At 42.0% G+C, this 17,658-nt stretch overlaps 2 protein-coding genes across 3 annotated transcripts; one reads left to right on the forward strand and one right to left on the reverse strand.

Annotated features, from left to right (window-relative positions):
• Positions 1–1,372: 1,372 nt before the first annotated feature.
• Positions 1,373–3,807, forward strand: fmodb (fibromodulin b). The gene is made up of 2 exons (XM_069660780.1): positions 1,373–2,323; positions 3,104–3,807. Exons 1-2 carry the CDS (start codon positions 1,435–1,437, stop codon positions 3,253–3,255), a joined length of 1,041 nt encoding a protein of 346 aa, XP_069516881.1. The 5' UTR covers positions 1,373–1,434; the 3' UTR covers positions 3,256–3,807.
• Positions 3,808–5,492: 1,685 nt separating this feature from the next.
• On the reverse strand, positions 5,493–12,479 carry csf1b (colony stimulating factor 1b (macrophage)). Of its 2 annotated transcripts, none has more exons than XM_069660818.1 (9): positions 12,360–12,479; positions 10,723–10,842; positions 10,571–10,633; positions 10,287–10,457; positions 9,909–10,110; positions 9,681–9,817; positions 6,052–6,089; positions 5,928–5,965; positions 5,493–5,782 (listed from the first exon to the last, which is right to left on the reverse strand). In XM_069660818.1, exons 1-8 carry the CDS (start codon positions 12,399–12,401, stop codon positions 5,932–5,934), a joined length of 807 nt encoding a protein of 268 aa, XP_069516919.1. In that variant the 5' UTR covers positions 12,402–12,479; the 3' UTR covers positions 5,493–5,782; positions 5,928–5,931. The 2 variants fall into 2 exon arrangements, with proteins under 2 accessions (XP_069516919.1, XP_069516917.1); XM_069660816.1 differs by having other exon boundaries at positions 5,928–5,968.
• Positions 12,480–17,658: the final 5,179 nt, after the last annotated feature.

Consider the following 17,658-nt stretch of genomic DNA (forward strand, 5'->3'; position numbering starts at 1 on the left):
TTCAGACTTTATGCGAAGCTTCCAGGGGAACAAAGAAAACAAAGCTGTGTTGCCACAGACAGAACATTAATGTCTGTCAAAGGGGGAGATCCGAACCTGGTTTTACTATAACTGAATGGTCATCAATCAGAGGGAAGTTGTTTTCCTAGAAACCTTGGGCCCCTGGCCAGCTAATGACTGCTATACTTTTGATGCATTGCTGGGGGTTTCCCATTAGAAATTCATCTTAACAGAATAATAGGCATATCAGACAGGCAATAATGAAACTTCACTTGGAGAGTCACATTTTTGGTCTAATTTTTAGCAGAAGTGTCTTTGACTAAAGAACCTTGTGTTGTGATTGTTAATCTGCCAGGTCCTTTGTGCAAACAAATCCCATGTGTGTATCCTCAGGTTCCCTCTCCTCTCAGATTTGATGTAATTGTTTGGTGATTAGGGTCTATTACCTTTTCAACAACTTCCTTTATCAAAGCAGCACGTTGTCCTTCACTTCCTCAAAGGAGCCTAGGAAGGACATTTGGGAATTAAAGCATAATCCTTCAAATCTGCATGCAATTTTCCCGACTCGAGGACCACGTGAACGCAGAGGCCGGTTCTTAAGGGCCGATGATGATGGTGCTCTTCTGTCTGCAGGCGCCAGCACAATCATATGTTAACTTTCTCCCCAGTTTGAAAACTGTAATTAAGAAGCGTAGGCACCTGAAGGCAGGCAGGAACAGAGAGAGGCAAAAAATGCTTGAGGATGGTCGGGGACAAATAATAGGTTGTTGGTACACGTTAAAACTTTGAGTGCATAACGGACAAAAGCCTGCTGCGACTTCAGAGTAACGTTTTTAACTTTAACGAAGCTGCATTTTTTTATTGAGAGACACACCACCAATTACAGCGTCTACTGTACTGCGTTAACTTTTCTATACCATGACCCCCCACCGTCTTCACAACCCACATAGCACAATCATAAACAGCACGCAATACTTCAAGTGGCTGTGCTAATGATAAGGCAGGACACAGTAAGGGAAAACAAGGTTGTTAAAAAGCAGATGGCCGCACTGGTTCACAGATGGGATTGATATTGACGTGGCTGCAGGTTATGTGCTATATTGTAGGTTCTACAAGCAAGTGGAAAGATGTATGTGCTCTAATGAGACTGGGTGGCGGGGGCTGCAGCTGAGAAAGGGAGTGGGGTACTTACTCTATACCAACAAAATATCCCTGCAGTCTGAGAGAGACACAGAAGAGGTGAGCAAGGAAGGAGGCGTCATCTCTGATCAACAAGCAGGTAGGTATCCTGTACCCACTGTACATTCAAAGGTGGAGCAGAGAGCTCCATCTTTAAATGCTGAACCAATTAAGTGTGAGTGTTCTTTCTGAGGTCATATCCTAAATGTGACCTCAACTTTGACATCTTTTTCTTTCCGGTTTCCATCAGTGATCATGCGGACAGTGATACTCCTCCTTTTAATGGGATTAGTGGAGTTGGCTATGAGCCAGCATTACAGCCAGTTCAGGTGGCTGTCCCAACTGAGAGGGCGGCGTCGGCATGCCGGCTGGCAGGCCGAGGCTGTGGATTGCCCCCTGGAGTGCGACTGCCCATCTGCCTACCCCACAGCTATGTACTGTCACGGCCGCAACCTTCAGCACGTTCCCTACGTCCCGTCACATATTAAGTACGCCTACCTGCAGCATAACCAGATCACAAGCATCCAGGATGGGGTGTTTGACAACGCTACTAACCTGGTCTGGATCATACTGTTTGACAACAAGCTCAACTCAGACAAGATCGGCAAGAACTTATTCAGCAAGCTCAAGAACCTGGACCAGCTCTACTTGGACCACAATGAGCTCACGCGCGTGCCTCCCAACCTGCCCAAGTCTATCACCAACCTGCGACTCGGCCACAACAAGATCTCAAAAATCAACGCCAACTCATTCGAGGGGATGGCCGACCTCACCACCCTTCATCTCCAAGTGAACGCCATAGAGGACGTTGGAGGTGTGTTTAAGGGACTGAAGTCTCTGATCAAGCTGGATATGAGGAATAACAAGCTGAGCAAAATCCCTGACAACCTCCCCGTGAGGCTGCAGCAGCTCTACCTGGAGTTCAACAACATAGAGAGCGTGCCAGCGGGGTTCTTCAGCTTGTATCCCAAACTGCACTTTGTCCGCTTGGCTCATAACAAGCTGACAGATAAAGGACTCCCCTCCAATGTCTTTAACATCAGCACGCTGGTTGAGCTCGACCTCTCTTTCAATAAACTGGAGAAAATCCCTGTTGTGAGTAGGGACCTGGAGAACCTTTATTTACATGCCAATAAGATCAAAGGTATGGACACTTCTCTGTTACTCAACATGTTTTAGCACTTGAAGCGTTGATCCTGAAAATGTCCCATTGTAAATATAATGGTAAAGGTATACTACATCACTTAGAAGTTTAAACTATCAAAAATAATCTCAACTAGTTTTAGCGATTTATTTTAAACACAGTTTAAGTTGATTTATGGTTATTAAAAATGTAGATTTGTTTTACTTGTACATGGACCCTGCAGCTTCAGTTCCCTCATATTGTTTCTAGCTTCAATCTTTTAACTGCCTTTGGAAGACAAACAACCTCCAGCTGCTTAAAATAATTGTTCGGTCAGTTTCCTGAAACTCCAAGCTTTTCCTTTCTTTTCCGTTTCTTAACGTTTGATACGTTGCTCTATTGGTCCACGCCCCAGCTGTGATGTAACCCTGCGCATCACTGTTGGGGCAGCGACTTAACATCAGGCAAAGTAAACTGTCACCACTAGATGACGGCGATGACAGTGGGCATTAGTCTTTGAAGGGGGTTTTCCATGAACTCCTCTGAATATGGAAGCTCATACAAATGTAATACAAACTTTACAGGATCAATAAAAAGCCCAATAAAAAAAATTTAGGCTGTCAAACAAGGACATTAATCAAACACAGGGAGAACACTTTAACAGTTATATTACCGCTGTGTGACTAGGGTAGCTGTAATGTAGAAATAAAAGCACAGACTCCAGCCTTACTTAATGTCCCAGGAGGATTGTACAGCAACACTGACCTCCCTTCACATTCTCCTCCTCCTGTTGTCTTTCAGTGTTCTCGCTGACCAGTTTCTGCAGCACCATCGACATGAAAACCTTCTCCAAGCTGAGAATGCTGCGTCTGGATGCCAACGAGATCAGTGCCAAAGACATTCCTGCCGAAGCCGCCTACTGTTTACGGCGTGTATCTTTCATTGATGTGTAGCGCTTGCTCTCTCTCATGTGTGATGCGTCTCAAATGATCCATAGTGCTTCGGCTCCATCTGTAACAACCGGACCGCTTTTCATCCGTCACTAGGTTCAACCTAAATTGCTTAAAAGTCTTCTCTATCACTTCATTTTTTCAGGATGATGTGTTTTTAAGCTCCTGTGAGAGCCATTCGTAATACTCCAAATGATTAAACAGTTCCAGTGTCAATCAACGGGAAATACCACAGTTGTATAATCACGTAACCAGATGGCGTATAGATCACAGACAGCGATGTGGAGAGGCCACATGACTGGCTGCCCTTCAACCCACTAATTAGATTATCAGCTCCAGTATTCTGGCAAAAATAATCCTCAAAGTATAAACACACTGTTGCTGATGACAACAAGTTATGTGCATGTGCGTGTGTGTGTGTGTGTATCATGTCTGCCATAATATAACCTTTATAAAACTGCTAATCATTTGTGTGAGACTCAGTTTGGATCTTTGCCTCCACCGTGTGGCACAAGGTGATAAAACAGCAGCAGCGAGTCTCACTTAAACATGTTATCAGTCACGTATATTCAATTCAGATTTACTGTTCAATTGTGTTACGTGCAGAAGATTTATGTTTGTGGCTATATCAGATAAAGAACTTGTATTCTTCCTCGTACGAGCCTCTGAATAATCCAAAGATAACCAAGTATTAGTTTTATGACTGTATCGAATATCTTTTACCTTATTTTCTTATTATTTTTGATTATGTACTTACTTTATTTGGCTTGTTATTTTTGACCCTGTGTGTATTGTAACTGCATATTACGGACAAATGTTTTTGACAGACAGATGGCATCAGTAAGCTAATGTCAGGACTTTCCACGTTAGAATTGACAAAAATCATTTTGTATCCACTCAGCCAGAAAGCTCTAAATTACATAGACAATATTATTCAAACTCATTTGTCCACTTGAATTTTGGCTGAATATGTTTATTGCAACGATAACAAGTTCTGTTTCCTCTCATCTGGAAGTAAAAGAAGCAGAGCGGGGCGAAAAAAGGGCGGCATCTCTCTCGTCAGTTCTTACTGGTCTCAGGCAGTTCCCACATATTTATTGTTGAAGACAACTTGCCTTTTCATCTTCCACAGCTGCCTTTAATCCTCTGCAGAAAGGCACACAATTGAATTACAGGAATACTTTCCTTGAGTAGTAATTGAGGGATGTTTTGGGATGAAGAATGGATTGCTGCCAACGCCACAGTGGTTTACTCACTGATAAGCAGTAGCCTGTGAAATGAAGGTTGTTATTGATTGTAAATTGCAGTTCCGCACATGGCTCTGCAGAGGCTTTGAGGTAGGGCTGTGTTTTTCCTTCTTCGCTCCGCTGCTTCCTACACAGATTCTTCAAAAACACAACAGCGGCCAGGACATATGCACATGATCATGTGGGAATCTTTTGACAGGACTGACTGATGCGGTCCTCGCAACAATAAGTGAGGGGGAATTGTTCTCAACCTCAGACATTATGCAATTTATAATTTTAAAACAAAAGGCTGGACCATCACAGAGTAAACATGGGTGAAAGTCTTGACAACCCCGCAGCCACCCTTCTCTCAGCGTATTATCTGATTTTCCAGAACCACCCAGCTCTTCCCACTATGTGATTTTGTGTGGATGTGTCCAAGACAAATCTTCTTCGGGACATTAACAGCTATCTTATCTGATCAGATCCTGTCACACCCTGCGCAGTGAAGACGTGTGGTGTAGCAGCAACAGCGGCTGCTGTGAATTTAACCGTATTATTCTCTCCCTCAGCCAAAAACAGCATCTCAGCATGTGTGACCAATAACATAATACACTCCAGGGTACCTGGTGAACTATTCATACTGTTTTGCAATAAAACTGGATACAAAAACATTGGTCATAACTTCTTAAAGCAGGCAGCCTGAAGAGGGTATATTGATCAGCATTGCAAGTGATTATGGCGGGAAGTGAACAGCTTTCCAAAGCAGTGGGAAACACTGTTTTGGCAAAGACAGAAGAGTTTCCAACTCATGAAGTGTTAAAAAATCCTGTAATGAGGCCATTACCTGCTCTTTAGATGTGGCTTCATGTATTTGTATGTGAATGCACTGGTAGCTGGACAGCATTGTGATTAGGATTCGTAATAATGTAGCTTTTATTATCAGTACAGTGATTGAATAACGTCAAACTAATAAATAACTTTTGCAAACATCATTATGAACATTTGGTTAAGTGGTAGCAAATGGAGACACATTATCCAACATATATAACTAGTGTAAAAATAAAACTTTTTAGTGGACTTGAAAAGATATCTGCAGTAGATAACGCATAAACATTATATACATAGCATGGTTGTCAAAATAAGGTCCATCTCCGCTCTCAGTCAAAGCCAAGCTTCTGATTAAATAGGTGAGCATGATACGTTACACACACGGTACTGATATGGAAACCTGTTGATGATGGGTAAAATGTACAGCTTCACATGTGCTCCGTCTGCTGCTGCAGCGATGCGCTCTTTACGGCCTGCGAAGAGAAAATAGCACATAAGATGTATGTGCTCTGCAGTCGTATTTTACATTAAGGCAGACACAGGTGTTTGTTTAATAGATTCCAGATCCAGCTGTTTAACCGTCTGTAACACTTTTATGTAGGAGAGAAGGATACTCACATTACTATGGCTCCATCTCTATGTCCTGGAGGTCTCTGCTTCTATCCAGATGATAAAAGGTTTTCATTAGATCAATAAAGGGGAGACTGATTGTTTAAAATTGTAGAAGTCTGTTAGTTCTTACCTTGAGTTTCTGTACGATCTGTGAAGGATGTGAGTTTTCTGTTTTAGAAAGAAAACACTCGATGAAATAAAAGCAACAAGCCACATGAGAAAATACACGGTGGTTTCCAAAGTATCACACACACCTCATTTGCGGAAACTAAATCATATGCGCACACTAAACTAGACTTCCTGTGTGATCACAGAGCATAAGGAAGGCAGTTGGCAGGGTTGTAGGTGATAATTGTATTTAAGTATTAACATAACAGTTGACAGAGCAGACCTGCCAATACTGCAATCCACTGTAACGGAGATTCCACGCTCAAACTCTCCCTAACAAACTTTACAAAGCCTCTTTTCAAACTCTACCGCAGAGGAGTTCTTCGAATGCAAATCTGCTCTTTGGGAGAGTCCTTAGCAATGTGATGTTTATATTACTTGGGGTTTCCCGCTGTAGACAAAGCAAAGCTAGCCCCTTGTTCTCAACTAGCAGGAGGCGACCGTGACGGGTCACAGGTCAGTTAGGAGAGGATCCCGGCCAAAATTAACCTCTGCAGGGAAAAACGCTGCAGCGGTGATGGGAATTCCAGCTCTTTTGAAAGAGGCCGTCTGTCTGGCGCTAAAAGGAGCCGTATGTTTGAACCTTCGTGCAGTTAATAGCTCGGCTCCAGTGAAGTTACGAGAAAAATACCGCCGTTTCGCCCAAAATACGTACAGGTGGACTGAGCTTGCATGTGTAAGCGACAGCTCACAGTTTAAGGCTAAGTTATAGCTTTGAACTCTCACAGGGCTCTATGTAGCAACATATACATTACATCAAAGCAGAACGTATGTTTGACCATATGTCTTTGCACATCACACTAAACCCATCGTAGCCACAGCTTTGTTGGACAGGAAGATGAAACGGACCATCTGCGGACTGTAATTACGCAGCTCGTTTAGCTATAAAAAATAGACCAGCTTTTAAATATTTCTTTATGCACCGTGTAATTAATTATGTACGCTAATCTGTTCTTTATTGTTAATGGTAAATACAGCCTCTGATGCAAACAAACTGATTCTGCAGGGTACGCACAGTGAGTCAAAGAAATGCATTGCCTCAAGCCAAACAACTTTTCATGTTGTTCGCTTCCTAACACAGCATTTTGAGCCCTTTCATTCCTCCTGTAGCCACACATGCTCACTGAGAACACAGATGATGTTAATTAAAGTCAGAAAGGGTTTAGTGCTTCGGCCTTAAAGGGGGGCAGTTGGCAGGGAAACATTTACTCAAATGCTGAAGCGAAAAGCAGGCGAGACAGGAAATAAAGTGATATAGGCAAAAGCTACAGAATAAAAGCATTGCCAATGGCTACAGTGAGAGAAGCATTCCACAGATGGAGAATGATGCACTTAAAGTAACATCATTTTGTGCACTCTCTGCCAACATGCACCCAGAGGCAGCAGTAGTGGGGTCAAGCAGGGTCTTAAGCCCCACCTGGACAATCTTAAGATCTGTTCCCCACAGTAATTTTATGATGAAAATACTTAAGGAATGAAGACTATTACATTCACATGTGGAGACATGGATTTGTGAGTGACGATGACTGTTAACCTTTGCTGCATGTTGTTAATTGGTTGGTATGTATTGTTGCAAGTCCGAATGTGTGGGAAATAAACATTCATGACACTTGACAGTTTCCAGTAAAGGAGTTACTAAAGGAAACAAGACCGCTAATTCCAGAAATACAGATGCTAACGTGGTGGAGACATGCCACACACTGAGGATAATGAAGAGGACTGCCTGAACAAGCTGCATTTATACGTAAGTGACCTGAAAATAAGCTACACCTGTCATGAAATGTGGGCTAACGTTACAGCTACCAGGCTGCTAGCTAGCTAGCTTGAATTGTGCTGTGCTGTTTCCATGCTTATGTTGGATAAATCTGCTCTACCATATTCAATCTTAGAACCCATTGGCTACGTCTAGCGATAATATAGCTTCTTGGAGTGACACACAGCTTTTTGGGGCTTCTAGTGTAACCAGTGGTTAGCAATATAGGACAATATCGGCCAAGACTTCCTTTTCCGTGCGTTGCCATTGTGTACAGTCCCAATAGCAACTTGAGAAGCGCCTCCTTTTGTTTGCATATGTTTTGTTCGAGAGTAATGTACGCATTTAGTGACGCACATTTCAATAATATATCCTGCATATCGAATCTTGTTTCTTTGTAGTCATTTTATTTGTTATAGTTAGTTCAGTCAAAAGTCTTTAGCAACTGCTGCAAACATGCAGCCCGTGTCTAGTCTCGTTATTTGACAGTGAAAAAATACAACCAGATTGCACTGTGAACAACACTTATGAATTCATGCCAGGAAGCAAATGACGGATCCCTCTTTTCCTCTCTTGATTTACCAGCTGCAGAGTTTGGTGTGATTTGTCAGCGTGTTACTGGCTGTTGTGGCTATGTTTCTATATTACTCTGTAGTCTGAAACTTGGAAAAAAAACAGCTTCTGACTAACAAAATCCATGCTAACCGCAGGCCTAACGCCCCTATGCAACAGCTCGTAATAGATCCATTTGTTTACCATTAACTCGCCTCTTGTGCGGCGCTCTAATGTGTGATTGAAATTGACGTAAACCTCCTTTACTTCTGAAGTTGTGAGCGAGCTTAAATCCATCCCCTGCTTCTCTTGTGATCCAAATCAGTCAGCACACGTTTTAAAGAACTAAACACATTGTAGCACGGAAGGAATTAGCAATACTACTGCAATTGATTGGCACCACAATGAGTATTTTGCGGTGGCCGCCCAGTGCCCTAGAAAAACAACTGGCCCTAAATACAAACTAAAATGAAGCTTGTTTAACTTAACAAAGAACACTAATCACAAACATGGAGCAGCTTTGTCTATCATCACCCCAAACTTTTAGACTATTACAAGAAGCAAAACCATTGCCAGATTTTCTTTACAGCTCCATAGCCTGTGAGAGTTAGGTATAGGTTTATAAAATCCCATAGATCAAAAATTAGATTAGCTTCCCAAAGTCTGTATGGGGACTTATATAATGTAAACCAATGCCAAGTTCTGATTTCATTATTAGCAGGCCTGTTAACATAGTTTCACTTGTTAGGAAACCAATCTTTAACCAGGAATGATCCGCAGCTGGTGCTGCAAGGCTCTTACTTAATTGCATTTTCAAACCTTTAGTAAATCCTTTCTCGGTTTAAAGTCTATAATGAGGCAAACAAACATTGAAGTTGCCGCTGTATTCATGTGTAAATCTCAAACTATTAAGGCCATAAATAAGGCGTAAGGAAGAAAGAAAAAAGTGGATTGAGAGCCTCAGCCAGGTGAAAACCAACACTCGGGTCATAAAACACACAATCTAGAATCATAGCTAATGGCGCCAATTAGCCTGAAATAAAAGAAAGAGCATAAATTCACACAGACTTTTGTGCATTTGCTGTTGCAAAACCAGCCTCCACCTTGTTTTGTTATGCTCAGTATTTACCAGCAATGGAGGGCTGGTCCATCTGCGAGAGGGAGTTCCCCAGAGAACACAGCCAAGCAGCCGAGGACGACTTTATTGCAATATGATGAGGAATGCATGGCTAGACTTTATAAGGACACATGTCATTTAAGAATTAACAAAAGAGAAGCGCTGGTACCTTTTGTGTGATGAGACAGTAGAGAGTGAGGATGAACAGCAGTCCTCCGCAGATGGAGGCGATGATGAAGCCAAGCTTGTACAGGTCTCTGTCTGGTCTTCTGTGCGCCGCCTTCTCTGAGTTCCTACCATAACTTTCTGCAGAAAACGACACGTGTTATGTAATCTCAGCGGCGCGGCACATCTGTAAAATTCATCAGAGAACTTTCCGTATTATGGAAATTCCCACCTGTTAAATGTTCTGTGGTTGACTCTGTAAACAGCTCTGTCGTGGAGTCAAAGTTTTCTGTGTATTCGTGCTGGCACCTCCAATCTACAGGTGCGTCGCTGGTCTTCACCAGCTCCCAGTAAGCAGACAGCACCTCTGAGGCCCTCTGCAGCGCCTCGGACGGAGGCCCTCTGTACAGCATCTCAAAACTCTCTGGCTTATCCTGTGGCAGATTCCAAGAAACATATCTTAAATGTTTTGCTGATTTATCTGCAAATTCTTGGCAGTTCTTCTCATCACATTTTTCTATTCTGTGTTTCACATTATAGACTTTTTTTTTAACTCCCTCCGTCCTGAGGAAACAGACTGCAGGATCACTGCTCCGAATCCCACACTCACCTCCACCTCCTCGTTAATCTGAGGGACACATTTCTGGGAGTAGATGTTGAGGATGAGCGCCCTCAGGGACTGAACGTAGCCGTCATTGACTGAACCTCGGCTATATTTGAAGTGGGTGGTGAGCAGCTCCAGGATCCAAGGTAAAGCGGCTTTAACAAAGCAACATTTACTCTGCGGGAAACGAGAGTGCGAGGTCATAAACCTGAGCGTGTGATGCAGTTGATGGAAAGTCTAAATCAAAGGCTTCAGAAGGAAACAGCCCCATAAAACAAATGTTACCTTACCAAACTCCTCCGCTCTGTGAATGTGTAGGTGATGGAGCACCCGCTTCTTAACTGGTTATCCATCTGCAGAGGCAACAACAGGACATCTAGCGTGATTGACGCATCGTTTCTAATCCAACAGCCCTGGTTTTTTATGATGTTTGGACACCTACCAGATGCCTGACTGTCAGCAGGTGCTCCCTAGTGATGGAGTGTCTGCATGGACCAGGGACCTCAGTCATAGTGAGAGGGAAGCTCAGGAACATAAGCACACACAGACACTTTACCTGCAACTGACACAACCAGCATGGACATTAACTCAGCAGGACATTTAAACAGCAACTCCATCAAACAAAACCATGGCAGCATTACGGCTAGTATGCCATCCAGACCTTTATAGTTCAATATAAATGCACTCCACACAGCCGCCTCACTTTTATTCAGCTTCCCTCCTAAACCTGATCATCTTATTTTTCTCTTATAAATCATTTTAAAAGGAAAACAAAGTTCAAAGCAAACTTTAATGAAATTTCCCTTTTTATTGCGCCAACAGCAGTTTTACAGTATTAATCAGAGCAATCCCCGCCTTTCCATCCAGAATGTTCTTCACAGTGTTTACTAATAAGTGCGAGAAAAGCTGCTCAGGTAGAGCAACAACAACAGCTTCTTTCCGGCCCTACACATGTTTTATTTACTGCGGCTCTGCGGCTCGACCCAAGATTCAGGCTAATGCTGCGACACTTCCAGTAGCCGGTGTTTAACTGTGCTTGACCTCAGAGAAACCTAGGCTGGTGTTTGATTAGTTCCAGTTCTGGTCAAATAGTGCCCTCTACCATAAAAGCGGGGCTTTGTGGAGAGCATCATTCACTGGCTCGGGTGATGTCTGCTACCGAGCACCTTTTGGCAACAGTACCAGTAAAATGGGCTCCAGATGGACTTCTACTGAGGATTAAAAGCCAGAGACAAGCATATGTTTTTCACACTGCGGGCAAAACGTCTACCCTTGAAGATTTTCCTTCATAATCATCCCCTTTGACTCACTTGACCCCTTTGCTTTTGTAACAGTCAAGGCAGATGCCAGAGAAAGCCTGTACTGAAACAATAAAACATGATTTATCTGTTGCCTAGTTGACTTCTGAGTTATATTAAGACACAAAAGACAATTCTTTGAAACCCACAAAAGACAGCAAGTATTCCTTTCATTATTTGTTGCCTGGTCTTCATATTACGAATAGCTGTAAAGTTTAACTCTTTAAGTATCAAAATGTTCTCGCAGTTTCCTGAAAGATCAAATCTCGTGATTCACCATGAATCTGAGCTGAACAAAATGTGCATGCAAATGTATTGCAGGGGCCCGAAGGAAAGGAACAAATCTTGTGACATCGCGGTTTGAGTATTAAAGCGAATAAAAAGTAATGATCTGATGAAAGTCGAAAGAGACGCAGGATGAAAAGAGTGAACCTCAAAGTAAAACAAGATGCCTCGTGTGAGAGAGCACTCTCATGATAGACGCTGCTATTGGGAACCCACTAGACTGATTGATGATGAAATTATTGTGATCTAATGAAACTATTAATGTGGCTGGTATGTGGCAAATGCAAGAGCACATGATGCAAATGTCACCTGTCACATGATTGTTTTCTCCATGCTGTCTGTATCTGTATGTAGGTCAACAAACTCTACAATCAAGCAAAATAACTTCGCACGCAGACTAACAGAAGCATGCGCCGCTCTGTTCCTGCATCGCACCGCGGAGGGTATTTATGGTGCAGTTTTTACCCGCAGCGGTTGTAGAAGAGTTGTCACCTACCTTAGCTTTGCTCTGAGTCAGGGTTGACACAAGGATGGTCATCTGGTACGTGTTTGACAATGGAAAACACCAGACTCCTCTGTCACATACATTGAAGCAAAGAGATCCTGTTCATATATTCAGTTCCACTCCACAAGAAAGGAATTTGCCGCTGAGTAAATATGCCACTTCGTCATGTGGCGCTGTTCCTCAATGCATTGCCTGACGTGCTCCTTCTGCACAGAGTGAGTTCAAAAGCAGACTAACTGTTTCAGCTGACAGACAGCCCTTTTTAAAGACCTCCCACCTCTCTTCTCTATGACAAGTTCGGTCCTCTGTCGCTGCAGATGTCTTATGACAGATAGTTTTTAAGTAGTAGACTGACTTGATTTTTGTTTTCTTTCTAATGCATGTGGGGAAAAAGAGTCCACTTTGGGAATTATTTTACACATGCACACACAAAAAAGCTTGAGGTTGGTTCCGATAACATCTGTTCTTGTTCTTGGAACTCTATATGTCTGGAAAACAGCTTGCATTAAAACGCTGCTCCACACATGAACTCTCAGAATAACAAGATTTGATCAGGGGCAATTCACCCGTGTTTTGCTCAGGAGAATAAGTGCTGTGATCAAGTGGACCCACTGGGAAGGAAAAATAGGATGCAGTCATCGCTCAGAGAGAAGATCTGCACATCACTGCAGGGGTCCCCAGAGGTTGTCCAACAAAGCAGATGTTTCATGCTGCTCGAGGAATCCTGAACTTTTTTTGTATCGTCACGTTGCACCAAAAGAAAATTGTTGTTTTTTGGGACGGTGGGTGTGTCGCCTGCTACTATTTGTACGACCCGAGCTAACCCTGAGGAGAGAGGCATAAACTCTTTTATGGGCGACTTTTGATGGGGAATTCTTCTCATAACAAATCAACGGACTCCAACAGAGGACAAAAACACATTTGGCCTGGGATCTATTAACACAGGAAGTGATTCTCACACTTTGCGTTATGAACACATTCCTGCACCTACCATCGTAAACTCGTGTATCACAGCCATTTATTGCGGCCGTACTGTGAAAGGTTCTGTTTTTATTGTTCGTCAGCGGTGGGATGCAACTATTTACATTGATTCCAGTACTGTAATTAGTTTGGGGTAATTGTGTTTTGCTTGTGTGTTCCCAATTTGTGCTTCTTTTTGTGTAACATTGACTGCACTGCATCTATCCGACAGCTGCAGTTACTTTGCAAACCAACTTTTTACATGCAAAACATCTGATCAACAAATTGAAAGTGATGCATCATGCAGATAACAGGAAACGAAGTAGACAAAATAAGTTCACATCAACCACGACAATAAATACTATTTCAATCCTACAAGACAAATAATATTATTAATTGAAATAATAGATTTATGCCTTATGAATGCACTGACAGTTACAGAGACTGTGTTTTGTACTTTTGCTAAAGATCTGTTCAACAGTTTTACACGATCGATTTTCATGTTAAAACATAGTGTAACAGTACTACATCTATGGAGGAGCCATAATGTAACTCAGTAATCTCTGTACAGCAACATAAGCCACTAAATGATGCTCAATATTCCAGACAAAGCATCACTGTAGATGCCACGTATTAAGTGTAATGAATGGTTTGACTGATTTATTTCTTTATTCTAATGTCTGGTGATATTATATCATTTTATTCTTGTTAAAAAGTTCCATGAAATCAGACCAAGTGTTGTCTGTGCTACCAAACCTTGGAGACATACCACCGTGACTGCCCCAAACTCATCAATTAACCACACTATTACCATGACATCCTGTTTCCAATTGAAAGCTTTGTGTAGAGATGAGGGGGTCGACTCTTTTTACTTACTCCAGTTTGTATGAGTCACTCACAAAAGAGAGTCGGGTTTTTGAGTCACTTGAGTCAGTTACCCAGACCTTGAATCCCTCACCGCCCCAAGTGCCCATAGAGCGCACTAGAGACTTTTGTCGCCTTCCTGGGTTACCTAACTTCAGGTTTAGCACGCTGTTTACATTAATGGAGGTTAAATTCAATCGTGCAGCTCTTCTAGAGTTTCTGATTGTTTTTGGACCTGGTCAATTTCTCATAGTAAAGCGAGTCATTTCACAGGGTTTTTTGACGCTCGTTTTCCCATGATTGTGTGCGGTAAAAGTTTGTAATGTAACCGCTACCTTATATTGTCTAAAGCTTGGCGCTGTTCCCGGTGGCTTGAAGCACTCAGCTTCAGAGCTGCCAACTTGAGTTGACAGCGGAGTATCAAATTATCCAGTGAGTCCCTGACTCGCAAGTCACAACCGCTCGACCAGAGGGTTCCACCCACTCCACCAGAACACACTGAAACATTAAACAACTCAAATCAAGTCTGAGGTAAAAAAAAAAACAACAACTCTGTGGCATGTTGGGAGAGCAGGTAGTGAGTGAGTGATTCAGTTAATGATTCGTGCAACTCAAGTCAAACCTTCAGCTCCAGGCAGAGAGCGAGCTCTGGTTGCGACTGTGGGGGAGCGAGTGCTGAGTTGAAACCAGCCCCAAAGTGGCAATACGGTGGTCTTGCCTCAAATTGGCAGCTTGCAGTGGCTAGTAGCAGGTAGGAGAGGTGAGCCAGTGAACAAGTCAGTGGAGATAAGGACTCATGACTCCCGAGTCAGTAAAAAGAGTAGTTTTTTTCAAACAATTGATTCATGACTCGCTCATCACTAATTCAAACCATTGCCAAGAGGTTAACAAAATGCTGATTAAGGCTATTAGCGCTTGTTAAATCTCTTTATGTTAGGCAGTACATTTTTGTCTTTTGAAATATCACCACACTGGCGCAATGGTAGTGATGTGTTTTTCATTAACTGGCAGTGGTTGGTTTGCCAGAGTAACCATAACACTGAAGTAGGCTACAGGAACTAATAATAAGCATAGCGTAGCCTCTGTGGGAAACAATTCAGAGGTTTCCAAGAGAAGTGTCTGAAACTTCACATATAAACTTTAACAGGAACGATTGCTGTCCAAAAAAAACAGGGATCAAAGGCAGGGACTAACAAGGCTAACCACTAGCTTTTGCTCCTGGGGTTAGGCTGAGAGAAGTTTAAGAACACATGCATCGACGCAATTTAACTTTGTGTAACTGTTCTTGTTGCCAGAAGGGGGGGACAAAGTTTAGCACTGGAGGTTTTATACCATAGATGGTATAAAAAGATATATGACATGACAGCTCTGTAAAAGTGAAGCCAAAACATTTTGAGCGCCCCCTGCTGACTGACTGCAGTATAGGTCATAAAGCCCGCCTCCTCCATGTTAACAGATGGGACATGAGTCAAAACTATAAAATAAAAATACACGCCAAATAAATGTTTCTCAAAAATGGTTTCTGTCATTATACTTAGTTATCATCATGCTGATTTACATCCAAGTGTTAATTTTTCTGACAAGTTTATTTTAATTAGTTATCTGATGCTGTAAAAAGGATGATTGACAGCTCTGTTGACAAATACGGCTGCTCTGTTCCGGATTAGCAGAGTAGTAGAGGAGGAACAGTGAGAGCAGACGTAACTAAAAACAATCACTACCGTCACTGTTTCCATATCTGTGAACGTCTGCTTCAGACCAACAAAAGAAGCTGTTAAATACGCCGCCATGTGGGTTCTTTGTTCATATTAATCTTCTGTGATCAGTCGGAACACTTGCACTCGAGGTTTAGTGCAGCAGAAAACTTTGATGGCCAGAAGTTTTGAGAAATAAACACATTGTCAGTTGTGGTTATTTCATCGAATTCGGGAAATACATTGTTGGTTTTGTGTCTTTTTATTGAATTCAGTCGTAGAAAGAAAAATATAGTACGACACTAGGCCAGAAAAATGCTTCCTGTGGAGTGAAACGTGTGATCATATTTAAATTCAGCCATGGGAATAGAGCAGCTAAAAGTTCAAATCCATCTGTTTCACATCAACAATTTTAGTAATTCTGCCGTTACTAGTTTTGTTTTGATGTGTTTCCAACTATGTTGTTTGTTCCATCGCACGTGATGTCTACAGGGGTTACTGGGGGAACTGGCGGGTTGGTTTAGCATTATAATTAGGGGTCATTGCTATGTTCCCAGTGTGCTATGTTTACTATGATTGCAAGAGCTACATTTGAGTTGAGATTGCCAAAGAACGAAGGGAGATGGATTTATTGCAATTTGAGTGTTACAAATATGTTAATTCATTGTGGAGTTACAAATGTTTAAAACAAAGAAAGCTGTCTTGTCCACACATGTAAGGATGTAGGTTTCAACATCAGTAGGCAATCAGTAGGCAAGCAATTTCAACATATTGACCCAACACACATTTAGCATTTGACCAAGTGTAAAGCATTGGTATTAAATGTCTCCTTATGGTGTAAGAGGATGTTGAGCTAGAAAGCATAGGAGCATGGGAACATAGATTTGCCCGACTGAAAACCAGGCCTTTCTCCAAAAGTAGCAGACAGCTCAAATCTCTGGAGTTTTTGAATCACACTTTGCCCTGACTGTTCTCTGTGAGTAAAGACTCCCAAAGTTCAAATGAGTTCTCAAATTAGCACTGTAACACAGTTCTAATGTGTAGTAATGCTAACCCTCTGTTCCTCTTCCACTTCCTTTAAATACTTTAAATAGTTTGAATTTTTTGGGGGGGAATGCTTATCCACTTCATTGCTAAGAGTTAGATGACAAGATTGATACCACTTTTATTATTTTTAACTGACCATCAGAGATAAAGCTAGATCAACGAGTCTGCTAGCTTGATGTAGCATAGCCTAAAGAAGCAGCTAGCCAGGCTGTGTGCTAGTAGATAACTAAATTCTGCATTAAAAAAATACCCATAAAACATGTCGTTTTTACACTTTATTTTGTTTTAAATGAGGTAAAACATGGACACTAATGAGTTTCAGAAGTGTTTAGTAGGCAGATTTTGCTAGCTTCAAATAGAGTCATGCTAGCTAACCTGCTCTCTGGATGTCTCTTTAGCTTTTAGCTGTGTTCTTTGCTAAGGGAATTCTTTACTGTTCTAAATGCAAAAGCACAAAGATGGATGTTTCAAATGCACTTTGAATGGCAAAATGTGTTCAACCTATGCATTAATCTTACCCAGTCGAGAGAGTATGATTCAAGGAGTCTGGTATCAGCGGGCTCAAAGCTGTGGGTGGCTGATTTCAACATACTGACCGAAGGAAACATATATTACACACTCCTTAATTTGGCATTTTTCAGAGGACATTATGCTGGGAAAATAAGACCTTTTAAGTTAGAAATCCCTAGGAAAATATGCTCCCACTGTCTGCCAGCTCCAGCTGT

This window comes from Semicossyphus pulcher, unplaced genomic scaffold (assembly GCF_022749685.1).
Source record: "Semicossyphus pulcher isolate SPU_LCO1_2020_fin unplaced genomic scaffold, fSemPul1.0.p SCAF_13, whole genome shotgun sequence".
NCBI classification, from domain to species: domain Eukaryota; kingdom Metazoa; phylum Chordata; class Actinopteri; order Labriformes; family Labridae; genus Semicossyphus; species Semicossyphus pulcher.

Coding starts and splice junctions, on each gene's coding strand:
- fmodb (XM_069660780.1), top strand. CDS start 1,435: ATGCGGACAGTGATACTCCTCCTTTTAATGGGATTAGTGGAGTTGGCT. Junction 2,324..3,103: donor ACATGCCAATAAGATCAAAG/GTATGGACACTT, acceptor GTTGTCTTTCAG/TGTTCTCGCTGACCAGTTTC.
- csf1b (XM_069660816.1), bottom strand. CDS start 12,401: ATGACCATCCTTGTGTCAACCCTGACTCAGAGCAAAGCTAAG. Junction 9,818..9,908: donor AACCACAGAACATTTAACAG/GTGGGAATTTCC, acceptor CGTTTTCTGCAG/AAAGTTATGGTAGGAACTCA. Junction 5,969..6,051: donor AGATCGTACAGAAACTCAAG/GTAAGAACTAAC, acceptor TCATCTGGATAG/AAGCAGAGACCTCCAGGACA.